The 24,572-nt window shown below is 53.7% G+C and overlaps 1 protein-coding gene across 3 annotated transcripts in view; it reads left to right on the top strand.

The window, feature by feature from the left end:
* UBE3B (ubiquitin protein ligase E3B) overlaps positions 1–24,572 on the top strand; it is a 554,003-nt gene that overhangs the window by 308,443 nt on the left and 220,988 nt on the right. For all 3 annotated transcript variants that reach the window (XM_078667365.1, XM_078667367.1, XM_078667366.1), the window contains one exon: positions 22,202–22,301. In XM_078667365.1, the coding sequence (XP_078523491.1) occupies positions 22,202–22,301 (100 nt within the window). The remainder of the gene's footprint in view (positions 1–22,201; positions 22,302–24,572) is intronic.

Here is a 24,572-nt window from a genome sequence, read left to right as displayed (position 1 = left end):
ACAAAATCGGTATACGCCTGTAGGGGAACAAGTTTGTGGCATGGTGCACATCAAAGGCTGTGGATCCCCTTTCCGCCCCTCTTTCAGAGGTTCTCCTCTTTCTTCTTTCTCTTGCCCAGCAGGGCTCTGCTCTGGGCACTCTGAAGGGCTACCTCTCAGCCATTTCCGCCTTCTTAAGGCTACCTGATCAGCCCTCTTTGTTCAAGTCCCCCATTATAAATAGGTTCTTAAAGGGCATCACCCATATGTTTCCTCCAGTCCCTTTTGTGATGCCTCAGTGGGACTTGAACCTTGTTCTTACTTTTCTGATGTGCGCTCCCTTTGAGCCTCTTCATAACTGTCCTCTTCGCCTCCTTACTCTGAAGATCGTTTTCCTGGTTGCCATCATCTCTGCCAGGAGAGTGAGTGAGCTCCAGGCCCTTTCCTCTAAGCCTCCTTTCCTTTCAGTCCATCCGGACAAAGTTGTGTTGCAGACAAGACCCTCTTTCCTGCCCAAGGTAGTCACAGCCTTCCACACCAGGCAGTCCATCACTTTGCCCACCTTCTTTCCGCTTCCGCATCCCTCGAAAGAGGAAGAGAGGCTCCACCGTCTGGACCCAAAACGTGCGCTCTCATTCTATCTGAATCGCACACGCCAGTTCCGGGTGGATGACCAACTCTTCGTTGGTTACGTGGGCGCTAAGAAGGGACGGGCGGTGCACAAGCAAACCATTTCTCGATGGGTCGTCTTGTGCATCAAGGTTGTTACTCTTTGGCTCGAAAGGAGCCTCCTGTGGGGCTTCGTGCCCATTCCACACGGGCCACGGCGGCTACTACTGCCCTGGGCTGGGGAGTCCCCTTGCGGGATATCTGTCAGGCAGCTACGTGGGCCTCACTGCACACGTTCGTAAGACACTTCTGCCTGGACAGCCAAGTCCGGAGAGATGGCTTTTTCGGCCGTTCCGTTCTTCAGGACTGGTGTGATCATTGGTTCGCAGCCCACCACCGGGGTTGGTATTGCTGGGGTATCTATTCTAAGGTAAGGAATCTAATATTAACCTGTTTCTTTCAGATGCACAAGTTACTTACCTTCGGTAACGATATATCTGTAAGAAACAGTAGTTAGTATTAGATTCCTTACCGCCCCAACCATCCTCCCCGTTCTGCGAACCGATATCTAGGGTTAAGGTCATTCCCTTTCAGGGCCCTAGTTTTTATGGCACCAGTGTTGGTTTTTATCATGGCTCTGCGTTTTCTGGGGCGGAAAAGCTGTGTATAAGAACTGAAGTCAGCGCGCGGGGGCGGCATCTAAGTACTCCGGCGACGTCACCCCGGCGCCGATGACGGACACGGAGCCGCAGACGACGCCTACCGACGCGCAAGGGTACTGCTACGCAAAAGTTTCCGGATCCAGTCTGACGCCTGGGGTATTCTAAGGTAAGGAATCTAATACTAACTACTGTTTCCTACAGATATATCGTTACCGAAGGTAAGTAACTTGTGCTGCAGTGCAAGCTTCCCTTACACGTGTTGTCTTTTCTCTCAGTAGCAAATATGGTATTGAGGGGCAAAAGGTGGGTCAATTGGTCAAACATGTCTTTGAGGATGAAAGGAAGCATGTTATCAGTTCTGGTACCCCTGCCATTGTGGTACCTCGACATGCATGGCAGTAGCAGGGCAAGCACCCGTCTCGCACAGACATTAGAACCAAGGCATCAGCAGTTAGGTCAGTGGTGGGAGCCACTCCTGGCAGGTGAACGGCCTGTCACACTTCCAGCCCTCCTAGCGCCAACGGATACTTATAATTCTGGAGTTAATTCAGCACTTAGTGCACAAACTCCCTATCACTCTCTGTCTTCCTGTCTATCTATTTTGTGCAGCTCTGACACTTATCTATCCACCATGCCTCATAATTCCACTACACAAAACCACTCCACTCAATTCCACCCCACACCACACAATTCCACAACTAACAATTCCAATACAACCCACATAATTTCACTCCACATCACATACATCCTCTCCAAACCAAAACACATTGTTAAGAAATTGTCATTTAAAGTGCCAATAGCTCTAACTCTCGCAAATGTGAGACCTGCTGGCATTGCCAATGCTTGTTCTTTCCATCTTCCACAATATCTTCTGCTGTTTTTAAAAAAAAAACATTTCATGTACTCCGATTTTGTCTTTCCTACCCTTCTTAATTGTCCTTTCTTCCTTTTATCTGTCCCACTCGCCCAACTATTTGCCTCTCTCTGTCCTTTTTCATCATTTTTAGAATTTTTTCTTTTTCGGACTTCACTGCTCTAGACTCATTTGACAGTCCTCTCCCCCATTACTCAACTGTTCCATGGTATTACTATGTTTTATTTGTGCGCTTTTGGCTGGAAAATTCCATCGACAAGGCCAATAAAAAGCTAACACTATTTGGGGATTCAACTTAACAGCCCATCGGGCCCACTGGAAACTCCCATCTTTAGCTGCGAGAGTGGAGAATTATGACAACACAATGTAGCTATGCCCACATGCAGTGGCATGTTGCATCAGTCAGGTACTGGGTTGACAGATTCACTTCAGTATATAGTTGAAAATGTGTTTATTTGGTGTGCTACCTAGTTGTAACTGGCGGTCAGCTTATGATAATAAAATAACTTACTTGGACTGATCCTAGAAGCGCTAAGGGGGGCTGTAGAGTGTAATTGAAGGGTGTGAGACATAAACAGATCTTCTTTTTGATGAGTCTTTATTGCATATGTTGTATCTGTATGTACCATCAGAACGTGTAGTGTGGTATTCTCTGTTAATGGGATTAGTTAATAGTGCAGTCCTTGAGCTAGAGCACCTTTGGCCAACCATTTCCTGGCTTGTTTGCTGACTAACAGTTTTAAATCATCACGCTACCAACAGTGAAGGGTAATATATGAGGTTCACCCTATTGGTGTAACTTGCTGCATTAAGGTACATATCCTCATGGCTGATTATGCTGAGACCTAGGAGAGTCCTTCAGTAGGGTCATGTGGTTATAGAGAATTATTGAAAAGAAAAAAAACTCTGGTATGGGAATATTTGTCTTAATATCCTTAGATGGATACCTTTACTGTAGGGTCAGTTGGAGGAGACTATGATATACCGTAATTCATGCATATGCCCAGGTAATGTACTGGATTGAGTGTGAGATTGTAGAGACCAAGTGGCCATAGATATGCAGCAGTGTAGGAAAGTGCCCCTTTTTGACATGGTCATTCCCACTTTTTGCCTGGTATTTGATGCAATTTTGACTGAAGTGCACTGGGGTCCTGCTAACTCTTTCCCTAAAACGAGGTAATTGTACCCCAATTGGCAAGACCTTTAACACCTTTGTTAGTCCCATAGTAAGTGGTACCTAGGGCATGGGTGCTAAAGAGGTGCCACCCTCAGGGACCAAACTCCAAACTAACGCAGTCTGCCATATCAGACTGCGTGAAATTGCGCAAACAAGTGTGAAAACACAACATTGCCCACACCCTGTGTGCCTACTCACTGACACTGCATGCAATAAATGTAAGTCACCCCTACAGCAGGCCTTATAGCCCTGAGGCAGAGTGCATTATATCATATGTGAGGACATATCTGCACGAGGAAATATGCCCATATGCTGCTAGTTCATTTACTATACTGTACAAGGGAACAGGGAAGTCATCTTAAGTATATGTACTGGGCACTGGTCATTACGAGTTCCCCAGCTACATGACGGCTTCACTGAACATATGGTGTTTGGTATCAAACACATAGGTGTTAATAAATCCACACTGATGCCAGTAGTGGATTTATTAAAACATGCCCCTTAGAGGTGCCCCTTAAAAACCTGCCAGCCTCTTAGTTTGCTGGCCGACTGGTATTGTCCAGCCTGTCACTACAGACATGTGTCTAAGCCCCTGCATGTGACGGCGTATGCTCTCTGAGGCCAGAAAAAATGCCTGCTCCAGAGGAAGATGTTCACTCCTCTTCCAGCAGGATGGCTAGTGAGTTAGTATATCAAGGCCAGGGGCTTCAAAGCCCCGCTGCCTTCGATATGTGACCCTGGTTTCTCCCAGACCTGTTATATACCACCTCCTGCCTTGAGGCGCATTTGCCACCAGGACTTTCAGGAAACTAGCCATGCGCATAGGCGTGTTGCACTACCAGACCAAGCACAGCCCTAAAGTCGGCTGCCAGATGTGCTTTTGGTGGAATTAGGAACTCTGGGAGGGACACGGTTATGCCCGCCCCCCCACAGGAAGTGGTCATGTAGGGGGTGTAGTGGACCCAAAGTCGTGCTCCTACTGTCGGGCCATGAACCCGAAGTCTTTGCGGGAGCAGTCCCAAAAGCTTTAGAGGCCCAGCAGTTGGCTCCGCGCCACTCAAGGTCCCGGTCGAGAGGTAGGTCTCGGACCGGTCGCGGACCCATCACCACTTGTCATCGAAGTCTTCGCACTACTCGGGTAAGTCGAAGCACAAGAAGGCGAAGAAGCATTGTCGCTCTTCACCTTCTCCTAATCCGTTGGCTGACGCAACGCAGGAACTGGAGTGTCGTCACTCTCCAGCTCTGCCTTCCGAGCCCGCTTCTGGGACGACTCCGCACTTCCCTTCGTTTCTGGGAGCTGGACCCCACTGTGTCCCCCACTGGCCCCCAGCTGTGTGTGTGAGCTGCTCTCAGGACACCCCCGCGCCACACGGGCCCCCAGCTGTGTGTGTGCCCCTCGTGTGACCCTCGCTGCTGCTCGCAGTCTCGATCTGCCATTTTTGCCTCCCTAGCTGGTATTGTTGCCACTGCCTCACTGTACTGTACCCCTGCTGTATCTTTGTTTTTGTTGTTAAAATTGTTTTTAATTTGTGCATTTCCCGTTTTGCCTGTTAGCCCCGCTCCCCGCTTTCCGCCGCGGTCTCGCGGCCACGCCCCCTTTTCTCCGTGTCCTCCCCGCCTCCCAGCTGCTCCTCCCTCCCACTTAGCCTTAAATGGCGACGGCGCGGACGTGCCGATTGTGCGCCGAAGGCGCGCCAAAGGCAAGCCCGTCTGCCCCCGTCCGCGCCAGGACCGCGCCCAGCGCCAGGACCCCTGGCCCCCACCGATGCGAGACCACCCGACAGACCTACAACGCCGCCGCCCTCAACGCACTCAATGCCGGCCGGAACCCCGCCTGCTGCCGGGCCACCCCGAGACGCACCCACGGACCCTTCACCTGCAAGGCCTGCAAGTTCACCTGCCTCCGAACCTGCACCGCACCCACCAAGCCAAGCACCAGCAAGACCCACCTCAAGTGCATCCTGCTCAACACCCGCTCCATCCACAGACACGCCATCGAACTCTGAAACCTGCTCGACACAACTGCACCAGACGTCGCCTTCCTCATGGAAACCTGGATGAACGCCTCCTCTGCACCCGACATCGCCATCGCCATCCCAAATGGATACAAGATCACCCGGAGGGACCGCATCAACCAGACCGGAGGAGGCATCGCCATCATACACAAGAACACCATCCGCATCACGACCGACTCCAACGACACCTTCTCTGCCGCTGAGCACCTCCACTTCCAGATACACGCCGACCCAAAGATGACGCTCAGAGGCACCCTCGTCTACAGTCCCCCGGGACCACGCACACGATTCAGCGACGACATCACGGACTTCATCAGCCCGCACGCCCTCCCCTCCGCTGACTACATCCTCCTTGGGGACCTCAACTTCCACCTGGAGAACAACAAGGACCGCAACACCGCCGCCCTGCTGGACAACCTCGCCAACCTCGGACTCAAGCAACAGGTCAACACCCCCACCCACTACGCCGGGCAAACGCTTGATCCCGTCTTCTCTTCCAGCAAGCACATCACCTTCAGCCACACCACCGGACTCCACTGGACCGACCACAGCTGCGTCCACTTCAGCTTCAGAAGAACCACGACCCACCACCACCCGCAACAGGTTCCTCACAGGAGCTGGAGCAAGATCACCGCCGAGCAGCTCACCACCTCCCTCAGCCAGAACCCACCCACCAGCACAACGGACCCCAACGAAGCAGTCCGCAACTTCACGCAGTGGATGACCGCCTGCGCCGACGACCTCGCGCCACTAAAGAAACCTCCCAGCAGACCCAGAAGCAAGAAGGCCTCCTGGTTCACCGACTAACTCAAGGACTCCAAGAAGAACTGCCGCACCCTCGAGAAAGCCTGGCTCCGTGACCAGACCACAGACAACATGACCGCCCTCAAACACGCCACCCGCAAGCACCACCAGCTTATCCGCACCACCAAGAAGAAATCTCTGAAGGAACGACTGGACAACGACTCCCACGACAGCAAGGAACTCTTCAACATCGTCAAGGAGTTCTCCAACCCCAGCACCGGCAACAACGACATCACTCCTTCACAAGATCTCTGCGACTCTCTCGCCTCGTTCTTCCACCGCAAGATCGCCGACATCCACAACAGCTTCGACGCACCATCCACGCACCCTACCGTCGAACCAACGCCCCCCACCGCCACCCTCTGCACCTGGACCACGGTGACCACCGAAGACACAGCCCACACGATGAGCACCATCCACTCCGGATCTCCAACTGACCCCTGCCCCCACCACGTCTTCAACAAGGCCGAATCCACCATCGCACCCCAACTCCGGAACATCATCAACACATCCTTCAACACCGCCACCTTCCCGGAGAGCTGGAAGCATGCCGAGCTCAGCGCCCTACTGAAGAAACCTACAGCGGACCCCACCGACCTCAAGAACTTCCGCCCCATCTCGCTCCTCCCTTTTCCTGCCAAAGTCATCGAGAAGACCGTCAACAGACAGCTTGCCGCCTTCCTCGAGACGAACGGATCCCTCGACCCCTCGTAGTCCGGTTTCAGAGCCAAGCACAGCACCGAGACCGCCCTCATCGCAGCCACCGACGACATCCGAGCCCTGCTCGACAACGGGGAAACAGCGGCACTCATCCTCCTGGACCTCTCTGCAGCGTTCGACACTCTCTGCCACCGCACCCTAGTTCAACGCCTAAGCAACATCGGTATACAAGAGAAGGCACTGGAGTGGATCACCTCGTTCCTCGCTGGAAGAACACAGAGTCCGCCTCCCCCCATTTCGATCCGAGGCCACAGAAGTCATCTGTGGCGTCCCGCAAGGATCCTCACTCAGCCCCACCCTCTTCAACATCTACATGAGACCTCTTGCAGCCATCGCACGCCAGCACAACCTCAAAATCATCTCCTACGCCGACGACACACAGCTGATCCTATCCCTCACCAGAGACCCCGACACCGCCAGAACTAGCCTACACGAAGGGATGAAAGACGTCGCCGAATGGATGAAGAACAGCCGCCTGAAACTGAACTCTGACAAGACGGAAGTCCTCATCCTGGGATCATCGCCATCCGCCTGGGACGACTCCTGGTGGCCCCCTGCCCTGGGCACCACTCCCAAGCCAACAGACCACGCACGCAACCTGGGCTTCATCCTGGACTGCTCCCTCTCGATGACCAGACAAGTCAACGCCGTCTCCTCATCGTGCTTCAACACCCTACGCATGCTCCGGAAGATCTTCCGCTGGATCCCGACCGAAACCAGGAAGACGGTCACCCAGGCACTCGTCACCAGCCAACTGGACTACAGAAACACCCTCTACGCCGGAACCACAGCCAAGCTACAGAAAAGACTCCAACGCATCCAGAACGCCTCCGCCGACTCATCTTGGACATACCCCGACGCAGCCACATCTCCGGCCACCTGAGGGACCTGCACTGGCTCCCCGTCAGCAAGAGGATCACGTTCAGGCTCCTCACCCACGCACACAAGTCTCTCCACGACCTGGGCCCCAAGTACCTCAACGACCGCCTGACCTTCTACACGCCCACCCGTCAGCTACGTTCTACTTGGCTCCGCCTCGCCGCCGTACCACGCATCCGAAGAGCCAACGCCGGAGGCAGATCCTTCTCCTACCTGGCGGCCAAGACATGGAACTCCCTCCCCATCCACCTTCGGCTGACCCAGGACCATCTCGCCTTCAGGAGACAACTCAAGACCTGGCTGTTCGAGCAATAGCAGACCACTTCCCCCAAGCGCCTTGAGACCCTTCCGGGTGAGTAGCGCGCTATACAAATGGTATGATTGATTGATTGATTGATTGATTGATTGATTGATTGAGCATCCCCTGCCCTGCTTCGAGCTTTCTACGAAGCGCTGCATAGCATCTTTGGGCAGCCAGACTCCGCCGGTGCCCCTTCGGGCCCCGCAAACTGGGCTGGGGGCCCTGGACCTTCGAGGTCGGCCGGAGGGCCCCCTAGGATCCAGGCCTGGATCCGGATCTGTGCCGGCCGACCTCACGGTACCTTCCCCGTTGCTGGTTCCAGGGAAATGCCCCTGACAACGGTTGCAATCCAAACGATGTTGACCCCAGCCTCACCCCCGACTTGAACATGGAGCCGGAACTGTCGCCGACTGATGCCGGTACCGGCGCAGACCTGTACTTTCGTACCTCTGTTCTTTCCTGGCGTTCCCTATCGCCCTGACTGGCAGCCAGAGGAGGGTAAGGAGGACTGGGCGGGGTCTGGTGACCCTCTAGCAGACCAACTTGAGGAGCCGGACTGGCGAGAGGAGTTTGGTGAGGTCAATGGTCTGTATACCTCACCAGACCTTGATATGCTTTCTCTCCCTACCGTGGCTACGGAGGAGGGGGCCTCCTACGCTGTGGTGTTGCGTAGGGCGGCTGAGTCCTTGGGCCTTGAGCTTCCTACGGGGGCTGTCAGGATTAACCTCCTGACTGAGGTGTGTCAGCCGGCAGCAGACTCTTCGGAGCCCTACTGCCTTTCAATGAGGCCGTCACTGACATCCTTCTGGGTACTTAGTCAAAGCCCAGCACAGGGGATTCTGTGGATAGGATGATTGCCCGACGTCACCGCCCGGCCCCGGGCGACCCACTTTTCCTCTCCCAACAGCCTACCCCGAGAGCTTGGTGGTCCAAGCCTTAACATCAAAAGGCGTGTTCCCTACTGCTCCCACAGACAGGGAATCCAAGAAGCTGGACCATCTTGGGAAGAAGATGTTTTCTTCTGCCAGCTTAGTACTGCGGTCGGTGAACACCGCATGTCTCTTGGGCCGTTACACACACTCTGTGTGGGGCATGGTTGCTAAAGCGCTGCCACAGTGTCATGCTCACCCGCGCTGTTGCAGAGGGTCGAGACGCAGCAAAGCTCGCCATCAGGTGTGGACTGGATACCTCTGACTCGCTGCGTAGAACAATTTCTACTTCAGTAGCCCTGAGACGCTACGCCTGGCTGAGGTCCACTGTCTTCTCTAGGGATGTTCAATCAACACTTTTGGACATGCCCTTTGATGGCCATTGCCTGTTTGGCGACAAGGCGGACAATGCGCTTGAGCGCTTCAAGGACTCTAGGGCTATGGGCAGATCATTGGACCTCGCTGCCACCTCTCGTCCCATGCAATCTTCCTTTCACGGCTATGGAAGGGGTGCCCCACCCAGAGCAACAGACCTGTGGAAGCTACCTAGCCTCTGCGCGGCCAGGGATGGGGGACCCAACATCTTTGGGCTGGGGGCTAGCAGACGGGCCAGTCCAACAACGCCCCCCTCCCCGCAGCAGCCTCCAAACCTTCCTAGTCTGACATTTCAGGACCACCTCTTGCCAGTGGGTGGCAGGATCTGCCATCACGTCCCCCACTGGCGCAACATCACGTCAGACAAGAGGGTTTTGCAGATAGTCCAAAGGGGCTACTTCCTCCACTTTGAAACTACCCCTCCCTCCATGCCACCTTCACTCCATCGCATGTCGGAGGATCATTTGGCCCTTCCCTGCCAGGAAGTTACGGCTCTCTTGGCCATGGGAGCTATAGAACGCGTCCCTGTGCCAAAAGTAGCCATGGTTGCTACACCCACTACTTCCTGGTGCCCAAGGACAAAGACCTGTATCCTATCTTAGACCTCGGGGACATCAACTGCTTCCTCCAGAAGGAGAAGTTCAAGATGTTAACTTTAGCTCAGTTCTTGTCTGTCCTCGACCCGGGAGACTGGATGGTAGTGTTGGACTTGCAGGACGCTTCCTTTCACAGCCCCATCTTGCCTGCCCATCAGTGTTACCTACGGTCCACGGTAGGCTACGAGCATTTTCAGTTCACCCCTGCTCCCTTTTGGCATTACCAGCGACCCTTGGGCGACGAAAGTGATGGCGGTAGTCACAGCTCATCTGCCAAGATCAGGGGTTCCAGTCCTTCCCTATATCGACGACTGGCTGGTGAAGGCAGGCTCGCCCCAGGCTGTCTTTTCCCACCTGCAGACTACGGCGGACCTCCTGCATTTGCTGGGGTTCACTATCAACGTACCAAAGTCACACCTGATTCCCCCTTCACTCAGAAGCTTCTTTTCATCGGAGCGGTTCTAGACACAGCACAGTTTTCGTCTATGATACCGATGTTTCAGCCTCTATCCCGGATTTCTGTGAGAATGACGATGAGGCTGCTGGGCCTTATGGCCTCCTGCTGGTAGATCAGGCCAGATGGCATATGCAGGCTCTGCATTGGGGTCTGACTTTCCAGTGGGCGCAGCATCAGGGGAATCATTCCAATGTCATCCAGATCTCTGAGGGGACTGCAAGTCAGTTGTAGTGGTGGCTCAAGAACCAGGATCGGGTCAGCAGCAGATCCTCTCCCTTCCCCAACCAGGGTTCACAGTAGTGACAGATGTGTCACTTGTGGGATGGGGCGGCCACATGGGTGAGGTGGAAATCACAGGCCTCTGGTCTCCGGTGGAGTCCGAAGCCTTTCGTCGCGAGTGGAAATGCGGCCTTTCCGCCTGTACCACTTATACCCAGAGTGCTGAAGAAGATCAAGCGCGACCGGGCCCAAGTTATTCTTGTGGCTCCGGACAGGGCACGAAGAGTTCTGGTACCCCGAGCTTTTGAACATGGCCATCGATCCTCCGATCAGACGGCCGCGGCAGCAGGGGACTGTCCTCTACCCAAACCTGTTCAGTCTCCACCTCCTTGCGTGAAGATTGAGCGGCCAGCTTTCAACCGTCCTCCCAAAGTCTGTAATGTCATCTTGGCAGCCGGTATACGCCTGTAGATGGAACAAATTTGTGGCATGGTGCACAGCAAAGGCTATGGATCCCCTTTCTGAGGTTCTCCTCTTAATTCTTTCTTTGGCCCTGCAGGGTTCTGCTCTGGGCACTCTGAAAGGCTATATTTCGGCCATTTCGGCCTTTTTTCACCTTCCTGATCAGCCTTCTTTTTTTCAAGTTTCCAATTGTTAACAGGTTTCTGAAGGGCATTACTCATCTCTTTCCTCCTCCTCCTTTCGTGATGCCCCAGTGGGACTTGAACCTTGTGCTCACTTATCTTATGTGTGCGCCCTTTGAGCCACTACATAATTGTCCTCTTTGTCTCCTCACTTTGCAGACTGCTTTCTTGCTTGCCATCACCTCTGCTCGCAGTGTGAGTGAGCTTCAAGCCTATTCTTCCAGGCCTCCCTTTCTTGCTGTCTATCCGGACAAAGTAGTCCTCCATAGTAGGCCCTCTTTTCTGCCCTGAGTGGTTACCTCTTTCCACATAGATCAGACCATCACATTGGCCACCTTCTTCCCGCCTCTGCACCCTTCCAAAGAGGAGGAGATACTCCAATGTCTGGATCAAAAACGTGCGCTGTTATTCTACCTTGACCACACTAAAGACTTCCGGGTGGACGATCAACTCTTCGTGGGTTATGTGGGCGCCAAGAAAGGTCAGGCAGTGCACAAGTGTACCATCTCTTGATGGGTTGTCCTATGCATAAAGATCTGTTATTCTTTGGCTAAAAAGGAACCTCTAGTAGGTCTGCGCACCCACTCTACCAGGGCGACTGCAGCTACTACTGCTTTGGGACGTGGAGTTCCGCTGGTTGACATGTGCCAGGCAGTCACGTGGGCATCCTTGCATACATTCACAAAACATTTCTGCCTAGACAGCCAAGTCCGGAGAGTCCGCTTTTTTGGCCTTTCTGTTCTCCAGGACTTCTTGGTGTGAACTCCGGGGTTGGTATTGCTGGGGTATCTATTCTAAGGTAAGGAATCTATAACTACGGTCTTTTTCAGACGAACAAGGTACTTATCTTCGGTGACAATGTATCTGTAAGAGACATTAGTTGTTATAGATTCCTTAGCGCCACACCCAGCCTCCCCGATCTGCAAACTGACTTCTAGGGCTAGGGACTACATTACATGGCCCTAGTTATGTGCACCAGTGGTCAGTGTCTTGCATGGCTCTGCGCTTCTGGCGTGGAAAGTCTGTGTCTGAACTGTCATCAGCGCACAGGGGCGTCGTCGAAGTAGACACCGCGACGTCATCCGGCAATCCCGGCGCCGAACACGGAGTCGACTGACGCCACCTACCGATGCGCAGGGGCACTGGTAAGAAAAAAATTCTCTGGATCCAGTCTGTCTCCTGGGTGTAATTCTAAGGTAAGGAATCTATAACTACTAGCGTCTTTTACAGATCCAACATTACCAAAGGTAAGTAACTTTTGTGTGTTTAGGAAGGCTGGGTATGGTCTCAGGTCACAACGCGGTTTAGTTCTTTGTCTTGTTGAGGAGAATGGTATTACCCTTTATCTCTAGTGGTAGATGATTTGGCAGGAGGTGTAGACTGACATTGGTGCTTGAAGGAGTTAGAGATGGTCTGTATAGTGAGTGTGAATGTATTTACACTGTTGGTACAGCGTGGCACTGCTGACAACACTCTCACCTCTCACACACTTGTTGTTTCACAGTATTAGAAGCACCCTCACGCCCATCTGATGGAAGAGATCAAACACTACAGAGAGAAATTTTACACCCTCAAAACCCTCAAAATGCATTCTCAGAGAGCTCACAGGCTGGCAGCATAGCCAATAGGTCTGTCTGATAACTGAAAGTGCCTTTTTAATAATTAATATGTATCTGTGTATGTGATATTGTGAAGGAATAAATGCAAAAAAGAATCAATAGGTTGATAAATAGACCCATGAATGCAATACGTGACTGAATGAATGGATGAAGAGTGATTTAGTGCTTGGATGGATGATTCATGCACATTCATTTGTAATCGAGATCCATTTGGTGTTGCCAGTGCTTGTTTGTTAGTTTTATTGATTCGTCTTTGTGTGACTGCTAGATTTTGAGATAACCATACAGTATCCAACATTGTAGCAACCTATTAATGAGCATGAGAACACAACCTTCACGGGGGCGTGGCCAAGCACGCGATGTGACAGGACGTGCTTCGTCTGAGCTCCGGGTGAAGCTCCCCACACACGGGCCATTTATCCTGTTTTCCCTGGCAGGACCGGGCCCTAACTCGCACCGAGTGTGCCCGGATACCCATCCCACCTCCGGAGCAATTTTCAGGAGGATCGGAGCACTTGACCCTCCGGCCGGCAGCAACCCTCGCGGCCAGCCGCCCAGCACGCACTTCCGGCCGGCGGCCCCAACTAACTGAGGCCGGGGATCCGGCCTTGCAGAGTAGGCCGCGAAACGAGTGGCCTGCAGCGCGCAATCCAGCGCAGAGCCGGGACCACGTCCCATGCCTTGGACCCTCGTTGGCAAAGATACTCAGCGGGGACCTCGGACTGCAGTGGGAGGTCCGCCATCTGGGCTCCTGAAGACCTCGGGACTGGCCCACCTCGCCCACCGCTGATGGGACTGCCCAGCCAGACTACATGACCGCCAGGGGGTGAGTGCACGAGGCTGCCCAGAGACCTGCGTTGGCAACAACGGCCCAGGGCCCCCCCGGCCCAGAGCGCCTGCTACCCGGCTCAGCCCACTGGACACCCCCTGGCCCACCTACCGCCCAGCCGTAGGCCCAGCCCAGGTGCAGACCCTGCGACGCACTGCCGAGCACCTCCGGCGCCCCACCCACACGCGGGCCCCAGGCGCTACAAACCCCTGCACCGCAACGGCCCGTGGCGGGCTGAACCACCGCCCAACCGGCACTGGACCACACATCCCAGCAGGACGGACACCGATAGACCACCGTGCTGGGCCGCCGCGAGGCCCGCGTAGACACTGTCGCTCCTGGCCTCAGACGACTGACCTCGGAGATAGTGCGGCCCTTTCTCCCAGACCCGTGCACGTTCCCGCCACACGGCAAGAGTTGCGAGGCACCTCCGGACCCGTCTGGCGCAGGGGAACCGGAACAGCGCCACGTGCAAACTGAAGCAGCAGCACATCGGCCCTCGCAGACAACCAGCCCAACGCTAAGGGACTCTCCCAGCCAGGTGCTGAAGCGCAGAATTCCCACCTTGCATCCCCCCCCCCCTCTACCGAGCGCTGGCCAGACGACGTGGACCCCCATGTGGCACTAGGAGGCGCCTGGCATCGCCCGACGGAGTGCATCTTCCCGGGCCCAGCGGACGGGCTCGCTGAGAGGGACCTGTCGTTCCAGCCCGTCGAGCCGCCGCGAAGCGCAGACAGGAAGCGACCAGCCGGCGGGTCCAGCACGACACTGACCGCGACGCCTGTGAGCTCTTATAACAATTGCTACGCGGACATCTCGTCCTCCCCAGTCGGCAGTGTCACACAATACCCTGGGGCCCGGCGGTGAGACGATCCTCCTCCTCCCGCCTACAGCCACGCGCCGTTCACCGCGCGGGCGACGGAGGCCCTGACCAGGAAACTGACGCACACCGATCCCTCCATCACGCACTGTAGTAACGCACCCGCCCGCTTGACCGGCCGCAAAGACCTCCCACATGTCCGGGGGGACCAGGGCGAAGACTGGCACGGGAGGGTCACTCAACAAGGGGAAAATGGCGAAACATATGGAGACGGACCAGACTGCATCTAAACTGGACACTATGCTGGCAGCCATGGAACGCCTGGAGGAGTCCATGCAGCTGACCCGTACGTCGCTGGAGAACAGAATCGACAAAGTGGCCGTAGACCTGACACTCCTCCGGACCGACCACAAGAAACTGGCCGACCGCACCACATCTCTGGAACACGCGATGGCGGAGGCCACACCAAAACTGGCGCAGACGGACAAACACGTCCAGGACCTACTCAACCGGGTGGAGTTCCTTGAGGATAGAGCAGAGGACGCGGAAGGACGGGCCAGAAGGAACAACGTGCGCATAGTGGGCCTACCGGAACGATGGGAATGGAGAGAGACGGCGGAACATATGGAGACCTGGCTCAGAGAGCTACTACCTGAGGGCACGCTGTCGCCGCACTTTGTGGTGGAACGGGCTCACAGAGTTCCATCTCGCCCACCCCCGGAGGGCTCCAACCCGAGGCCAATGCTCATGCGGGTACTGAATTACCGCGACCGTGATGCCATCCTCCGCGAAACGCGGAAATTGTCGGATATACAAGTGGACAATGCCAAGGTGATGTTCTTCCCCGATTACACCATACAGGTTCAGAGGCGACGCCAATCCTTCCTCGTGGTGAAGCAACGACTTAGGCGCTTGACTCTTAAATACTCACTGTTGTTCCCGGCGCGCCTTCGTGTGGTGGCGCAGGACAAGACCCACTTTTTTGACACCCCGGAGGCGGCCATGGCGTGGTTGGATTCGGGAGTGGACACGAACCCTGGACCGGTGCCGAGGGAACAGCGCAGGAATCGAGGCGCACGCAGACGGAGACAACGGCACACCTCGAGGGCTGAGTCACCGACCATGGACGCGGAGATCGGCCCGACCCCGGAACAAATTCGAATTGAACACCAGGAAGCCGTCCGCATAACTGCTGAGATCAGCGGGTCACAGTCACCTATCCTGCTTTCCAACAATAGCCCGCGCTCTCACGGGAGCGAAGAAGACGACTACATATTCGGTCTGCCGGATGGCTCGAACCCGGAGGGCCTGCCTGACGTCACACCCCAAACATCAGACTTGATATCATGAACGGTCCCCCCCTACCCAGCCCTCGTCAGACCGCCGAGTCTTACATATTGGAACAGTCAACACACCCTCAGGGATGGCTCGATCAAGGGCTCACATTGACACTCCTGGAGGCCCTGGCAACCATGATCGCCGTCTTCTGTGGGGCCTGTACTCTGCTGCCGAACACCGCCCCCCCTCCCCTCCCCCGTCCACCGAACTGCCACGGAGCTGCCGTGGCGCCAAGAGGGGAGCCGGGGCTATCCTGCCTGAGTGCCATCGGGAGCATGACTTTAAAGGGGTGGACGAACCCCTAGAGGTGAGTGCCCCTCCCCCCGGGGGACTGGCGGAGACGCTCCTGCCTTGGGATCGACTGTCCGGATCAAGTGACACTGGGAATTGGTCCTAGCCACGGACTCTATCACTGTCTCCTAGCGCCCTTTTGGCCCTCTGCCCGTGGTGGGGAGCCGCCACGGCTCTACAGACGTAACGAACTAACTTGTTTAATTCAGGTGCTGTAATTAGTCATCCCCCCATTGACCATACGGATTGATTGAGCTCGATAGAGCGTTTGGGCGGCAAATTGTTTTTGTTGTTGCCCTTTTGGTATTATGTTTATGTTCATGTTATACCTTCTGAGACTAGTGTTGGTACTGTCCTGCTACTGCGTGCATCCTTGGGTACCGGGGTGGGGCTGTGGGGTGAAGATGCTCCTTGTTCGCTGCTGCTGTGCGGGGGCGGGTGGGGGGCTGGGGGGGGGGGAGATGGGTCCTTAGCTGTGAACAACACTATGATGGCTACGTTTAAATTTTGCACTTGGAATGTCCGGGGCATGAACACACCCTCACGCAGATACCAGGTTTATTCCTACCTTAAAAGGCACCAGACTCAGATTGCACTGCTCCAAGAGACACACCTAGTTGTCACTGAGGTGGCCACACTTCGCCGTAAGTGGAGGGGCCAGATATTTGCTACTACCTTCTCGGCATTTGCGAGAGGGACCTTAATCTGGGTCCGGCCCGGGGTTCCATTTGCACTGACTCACAGCAACATTGACACTGAGGGACGCTACGTCTTCATACAGGGCAGACTTGACGGGCAGCAGGTAGTCATAGCCTCCATCTACGCACCTAATGTGGAACAGGGGAAATTTTTCACACGACTGTCGGCAACGATGGCGTCATGGCCGGGCGTACCCTTGATAATGGGCAGGGATTACAACTGCGTGCTTGACGCTTCCCTTGATCGCTCGTCCCTTCCGGTGGCGATCGCCCCGGTGCAGGCGTCTTCCAGAGCCCTCCTTGACTGGGCGACACAATGGAACTTACTGGACGCGTGGCGCGCCCGGAACCCCACCGCCCGGGTGTATTCTTACTACTCGGGAGCCCATTCGTTACATGTCAGGTTGGACAGATTCATGCTGTCCCGTGACCTGCTCCCCTCTGTGTCTGACACTGACTACCTAGGCCGGACACACTCAGACCATAACCCGCACACGCTGATGTATGGATGGAAGCGCCCGCGCCCGCCTATACCAACGTGGCGCCTGCAACCAGATCTCCTACTTGACACTCCGTTCCGAGAGGAAATCTCCGGGAAGATCTTGCAGTACTTCGAGGACAATAACGACTCGGCCTCCTCCCCGAGAGCTGAGTGGGACGCCTTTAAGGCAGTGACCCGGGGTAACTGCCTCGGCGTCCAAGCTAGCTTGCGTAGGCAGGTGGAGAAAGATCTGCTGCTGGCGGAAGAGGCTCTGTTGGATAAGGAACGGGAGGCAGCGGAGGGTGATGATGCACAACTCATCTCGGCCAGGGCGGGCCACGCTGCCTTGCTGGAGCGCCTCAAAAATATCAACTTTGCTGCACATTCCGCACGCACCCACAACGCAGGCGATAGGCCTGGCAAGCTACTGTCATGGTTGGTACGGCGGGACGCGCACTCTGCATCGATCCTATCCATCCGCACGACCCAGGGTGATGAGGTCTATACCCAGAAACAGATCCATGATGCGTTCACGTCGCATTACGAATCCCTATACAGCTCGCGGCTACGGGCCACGGTGGTGGAAATCACGGACTATCTGGCGCCTTTACAGCTCCCGACTGCTACCGCTGCCCAACAGGCCGAACTAGGAGCTGCGCTCACTGGTGAGGAGCTGCGAGAGGTGATTTTCTCCCTCTCCAATTGCAAAGCGCCAGGCCCGGACGGACTCCCGGCGGAGTTTTACAAGGCCTACTCCCTGGTATTAATACCGGAACTGCTGAAAATGTATGGGGCGGCACTGGAAGACGCTGAACTCCCGACGTCCCTGAACGAAGCCAACGGGGTCTCCCTGCTGAAACCGGGTAGAGAGGCGAACGACCTCGGCTCCTACAGGCCGTTGGCGCTCCTCAATACCGATTATAAAATTCTTGCAGCGGCCCTGGCTCGGAGACTGGCCCCACTAGTCCCCACTCTGGTACACTCTGACCAGAATGGCTTCGTGCCCACACGGAGCACGTCCTACAATTTACGCCGGTTTTTCAGAGTCCAGCGTTATGCAACCTTAGCCTGGCCGCGCTCGGGTTGCATTGTACTTGACTTGGAAAAGGCGTTCGACTCGGTGGAGTGGCCATATCTCCTCCGAGTCCTCGAGAAATACGAACTGGGGGACGCTTACGTACAGATGGTGGGACTCCTTTACCAGGCCCCAGAGGTCCGGGTCCGGACTGGACGGTTGTTCTCGGACAGGATTCGCATCGGGAGAGGTACAAGACAGGGCTGCCCCCTCTCCCCCATATTATTCGCCTTAGCGATGGAGCCGCTGGCCGAGATGCTCCGCAACTCCGGAGACACCTGGGGCATACCGCTGGCGGATGGCGTCCACTCGGTGTCTCTGTATGCCGACGATTTGTTGCTATATATCAGGGATCTCACGAATGTACCTGCGGCAATCGCGGATATGTTTCAGATGTTTGGCGACAGGTCGGGGCTCCGCGTCAACTGGGCCAAGTCGGGGACCTATGCGTTCGATAGCGAGATGCCACAGTGTGATGTGTGCATGATGGGAGAGACGCTCCGCTGGCACCCGACGGTCTTTCGGTACCTTGGGATATTCATATATCGGGACCCTGTGGACCTCCTGGAGGGGAATCTCGTACGAGCCATCTCCTCGCTCACGGCCCAGGTCACGTTCTGGAACTCCCTCCCGTTAAATGTGCCCGCCAGAGTGGCGCTGACCAAGATGATAATGCTTCCCTGGCTTCTCTATTACTACACCAATCTGCCGGTGTATGTGCCGGCGCGCATCTTCAGAGTACTGGACTCCCTCACCAGACGTCTCATCTGGAATAAGGGGAGACCCCGGGTAGCACTACAGACCTTGTATGCACCCACAGACGCTGGAGGCCTAGCGGTTCCCAATCAGGAACTCTATTACTTGGCAGCACAGCTACAGTGGGTCGCCTACTGGCTGAGCGGTAGGAACCTAGTGGACACGGCCACGGCTGATGACATCCTCTCTCCCGTACAGGCGCGTGCACTCTTCCACCCGCTGGCGCGGGGCCGCCCCCCCACGCAGGTCCTTGTGGCAGTGGCGAGGCGATGCTTCCTACGGAGCCTCCGGCTCACCAAACTAACGGTGCCCTATGCCCCAAACCTGTCTTTGCTGGGGACGCCCATAGGTGCGGGCACGCTGTCTTCGGCCGAACTACGCAGCTGGACTGCGGCAGACTTGGACGACCTAGGCGGCCTGTATAATGACGGGGAGCTGTTACCCTTCGAGGCCCTAGCCGCGGACACAGAACTGCCGGTGGGTCAATTTCTGACACACGCCAGACTCCTACATGAGCTAACGAAGGCGTGGGGTGACCTCAGCCACGAGCCGTCCACACACCTACTCATCCAGTACTTACACGTGATGGGGGACGGTTCGCACCTTGTACATTGGCTTGCACAAGCCTTACACGGCCACACGCAATTTTCTTCTCGGAGATTGAGGGACAAATGGATGGCCGACCGTGGCACAGATTGGACATACAAACAGTGGAATGTTATTTTAGCAGGCGCCAGGGTCGTCCCCCGCAATGCACGATTCAAGATAATACAGTATTACATCATCCACCGTGCATATCTATCTCCAGACAAACTGAACCGTTACTTCGGGCTCACTTCCTCGGCGTGTCCCAGATGCGGTCTCCGAGACTCGGACTTCCTGCGTGCACTCTGGAGCTGCACACATCTTACCTCGTACTGGTCTGCGGTCGCGGACATGCTGACGGCGGCCACAGGCGAAACTCTTCCCAAGACTTGGGAGGTGTGCCTATTGGGACTCTACAAGAGGACCAAACAGACCAAGCTGCAGGCGCGCTTTTGGGATTTAGGCCTTATCACGGCCAAGCGTCTTATCACGCGACGTTGGAAGAGTGCCGACCCACCGCGACCTGCGGATTGGCGCCGTTCTTTTGCCGCCTGGGCCTGTGCGGAGAGTGTGTCACTTCACAGGGAGGAAACCGCTGGACTCCGGAAATACCCGATCGCCCAGGACTGGGACGTTGCTCTGATTGCGTTTCACCGCGCATGCACACAAGCTGAAATAGAGTGCTGTCCCGTCGTGGCATAGGGAAGGATCCCTTGACTACTGTCTGCACCTACCACGAGCTCCGCCGGCCCTCTCCCTCTCCCCCCCCCCCTCCTGCCCTCCCCCCCCCTTTCCTCCCCCCCTCCCCCCCCCCCCATGTCTTTCCCCCACCCCCCGCTCTGCGCGACCCCCCCCCCTCCCTTCCCCCCCCCCCCCCGGTGACCGAGACCGTGTGTGACGGAGACGTCCCCTGCCGCGTTTGCCTCCCTGCCGCTTGTGGCACCCGCCCCCCCCCCCCCTTGCCCTGCAGCTGAGGTGACGCCGCCCCCTCACATGTCCCCGCCCCTGCATGACCCATATTGGATGCACCACACACAGTAAGAATCCTGGGTACATTACCACACACACGAATACTAGTCCAACAGTTTTTTTTGGTATGTTTTTCCTTCCCCCCTGTACTAGTCTCCCCAGTTCACTCTTTGGTTGACACGGAGGCCAATCATACAGTACCCCTAATCATGCCCGACTACACTTCCTCGTCTGTATCTCGCATGGACCTGTTTAGAAACGTCTGGGACTAGGAAGCGGGCGCCCAGCAATTCATGAGCCATGGGAAAGTATGTTGTTGCCTATATTCTATGCTGCATTGTACGGGGAACTCAATTTCATGTACCGACTGTTGACTTTTCTTTTTGAACGCTTTGGACCCTCTCTGCAGTGCTGCAAACTGCGGGCACTACATCATGAGTCACTCCCTGGCACAGTCACTTATGTACCAATGCATTTCTACTAGCGACTGTTTAATTTCACCCATGTATAACTGCTGTGTTCACATGTGCAATCTGCTAGGAACTGTTGTGGCGATGATCTGTTGTTATGGCACTGTATGTACACCTACTGGCTTATCTGTGAATTTAAATAAAGTTTGGGACCATTGGTCTTAAAAAAAAAAGAGAAAAAAAAAATGAGAACACAACCTTCACTTTGTAAAGTAATGCAGCACTTTTATTGTGCGCCCTCGTTACATTTGATGACACGTATTGTGCTATTTTGATAGCATAGGCTTTGCTCAGTGCTCCTCTATATTTAAAGCTTTCACTTTGGAAGCGTTGTTTACGCCTGGTTTAGGGTAGTATCTATGTAATGCGTTATAGATAATTTCCATTTCTGGTTTGTGCCTCAGACAAGCCATAACTGCATTCTAAATGAGTTTAGGAGCTTTAAGACGAGTTTAGGTTTATAATTGTAATGCACACACTGCTATCTGGAATTCTAAAATACTAAAAGCCTTCAAACATAACATCTATCATACATTTACTTGCTGATTGTTTGCTAAAATGCCAAGGATATAAATGCTAGCATTATCTTTAATTTCTTAGGCCGTCCCTCATTAGAGCCTCTGGTTCCATTGGCAGCAAAATTATTGTGCATTTCCTGTGCAAGTGTCTTTACCTATGATGTACTCAATGCAACTTGTTCGTGTCAGAGCTAGTAGTGTGGTGCCCAAATTTCACAAAGTTATATGGTAACCACGATAAAACTGGTGTCCCAAGCAGGATGGGTCTTACACAGTACTATGCCTCTAGCTCAAGCAATGTCGATCTCTTACCACTAACACTCTGCCTCTTTTCCTTTATCCTCTGAATAGCTAGTGTTGAATGGAAATGGAGAGGATAGTGTTTCAGGTGGCGTCTTTTGTTGTTTTTAATGTATCATAGTACACATTACTTCTTAAAGCAACAAGCGTACTCTTAATTCATGCTGACTTCCAAAATATTACTTTGAATATATGTCATGTTTTTCTTGCAGGGATCTGAAACCAAGCGTGCTTTTTCAAGAACTTGACAAAGATAAGAAGCGAGCCCAGTTGCTCTTACAGTACATCCCTCATGTAATTCCTCATAAAAATGTGAGTAACTTCCTGTGTACAGGCTGCTCATTTTATTCTGGATTATTGCAGTTGTGGCCACAACAGCCAGATGGGAAAAGTGATTCTTAATTGGCAGCCTTGTATCACTTGCTCAGCAAAGGCTGACATTACATAGGCAACATTGGAAACTCATTCTCAGTGCTGAATCCCCTGCCAAAATAGGTTTCAAGTGCATTGGGGGATGGAGCGCGCCCTCATTTACATGAGGATAAAAGTAATGCAAGGGAGTAAATGCCTACGGACATCTTTGCATTAACCATTATGGAGCCTGCACTGCCAGTCAAACACTTCCTCTCAGAATAACCTCTCTAGACAGTCATTAGGGGCAGTCGTTTAATATATTTCTCATTCGCTCCAGCAACATGTGGGTAGGTATTTCTATACGGTGGGCGGTTTATTCTTCTCAATGATATTTGTTGAACAACATATGAACAATGCTTTGAGTCGGATTTTAGCAGAAGAGCATATATGCTACCAGAATTGTAATTTGTGAAATAGTGTGCTTTAAGAATGACATTGAGATTGGTAAGGAGCAAACCAGGGCAATGAGAAAAGTGAAATACCAATCACTTTCAACAAGGAGATGTAATTTCTCAAATCCAAAGAATGCAGCCCTGCAAGCTTGTGAGCTAGTTTGCTCTTAAAAAGTAAAAACACAAAGACATTTTACTATGTTTTACAGCCAAAAGTCTCAGTTTACGGGCATCTGTGCCAACAAGTATGGGCTGCAAAACACTTTTAAACCATCATAAAAATGGCACTCATCTTAAAGAGAGAATAGCAAATCAATGCTACCCTCAGAGAGATGGAGAAAATGCTGAACTTAGAATGCTTGTAAGAAGGAATGTCATGCAGCTTCAGCTTAAAAGGCGAAATGCATGCACTGTGGTAAAACGCTCAGGCCCGATTACGATGTCGGTCGAAGGAACCGCCCGACCATAGGTTGACGTTTCCAACACCCTAGTTAGGATGCGACCACACATAGTGCGTTCGGAAACTTCCATTTGTCATTGAAAAATGGACGTTTGTGAACATTCCTGCACCGCGTGGCAGGCACCTCTTGGTGCCGGCCACCCAGTGTAGGGATGTTTGGTGCCCTCCAGGCCCACATGCGGAGGTCGTGGAGGCAAGGGGGCTATGCTAGGAGCTCCCAGTGTTGCTTTCCAACAATTTTTCCATGTCAGAATGGCCGACATGGAATGACTGTCGGAAACTGACATCATAATCCCGACTGCTGAAGTGGTGACCTTAAGGTATTATGGTGAGTTTACGACCTGTCAGAAAGCGTCAGTCCGTCCCTCAGACTGCTGCCTCCGATCGCACGCACGCATCGTAATGCGATGGTCGAACCGAAGCAGTAGATGGCGGTCGGACGGCAACCGACTAGCCGTCGGTTGCAGTCCGGCCGCTAACATAATTAGGCCCTTAATGTTTAATCAAATTATATGAGTGAACTCTGAGAGAACTTTTTTGTTTTCTTTTAATTCTCTCTATTGGATTTGCATTACCATCAAGACATTATCTGCCTCGCAGGGCAGTGTATTGGGAACATAATAAAACCAAATATTGACTATAGCCTCAGTGATTTCTCATGTCACAGCAAAAACTTGTCTAGGTCACAATACCCACTTGCAATTATACACTTAAGATAACATGACCGCACCATAGTATAAGGGTTCACTCAGGTGGTGTGTTGTCCATTTGAGCTTTTGTTAACAAATAGTGCCTCAATGGTTCCCAGATGTCTTTGGGTCTCAACGCTGATGGTAATTCCTCTGCAAACAATTCCAAGTTGTCACGGCAGTACACCAAATCTGTGACCCACGACTCAGTCTGTGGACTGCGTTTCCTCTCCCATGTGAACATAACTCTGAGCCTGGCCATCAGGAGGGCCACTCTGGTGAATCTGCCCAAAGTACCCTTCAGTTGAGGAACATAACCAAGTAGACACATGAGAGGCGTACATTGTAACACAGTAACTTTCATAACCTGTAACCTCGGTACAACTTCCAGCCAGTAACTCAGGACGGCCCAGCACCCCCAGGCCTGATGAAGAAAGTCGCCTGCCTCTTGACCGCACCGTTTACAGTGATCTGAGTCTCTAAGCTCCATTCTATGCAATTTGACTGGAGTGTAATAAATGTGATGTATAAATTTGAAATGAATAACACGCAAGTTACCATTAGCTGTTCGTTTACCAGTTAAGGTGCAAAATGTTTCCTTGTTAAGGTGCAAATGTTTTCCCATTCC

Source organism: Lissotriton helveticus, chromosome 11 (assembly GCF_964261635.1).
Source record: "Lissotriton helveticus chromosome 11, aLisHel1.1, whole genome shotgun sequence".
NCBI classification, from domain to species: domain Eukaryota; kingdom Metazoa; phylum Chordata; class Amphibia; order Caudata; family Salamandridae; genus Lissotriton; species Lissotriton helveticus.
This window is presented reverse-complemented; position numbering and strand designations above follow the sequence as displayed.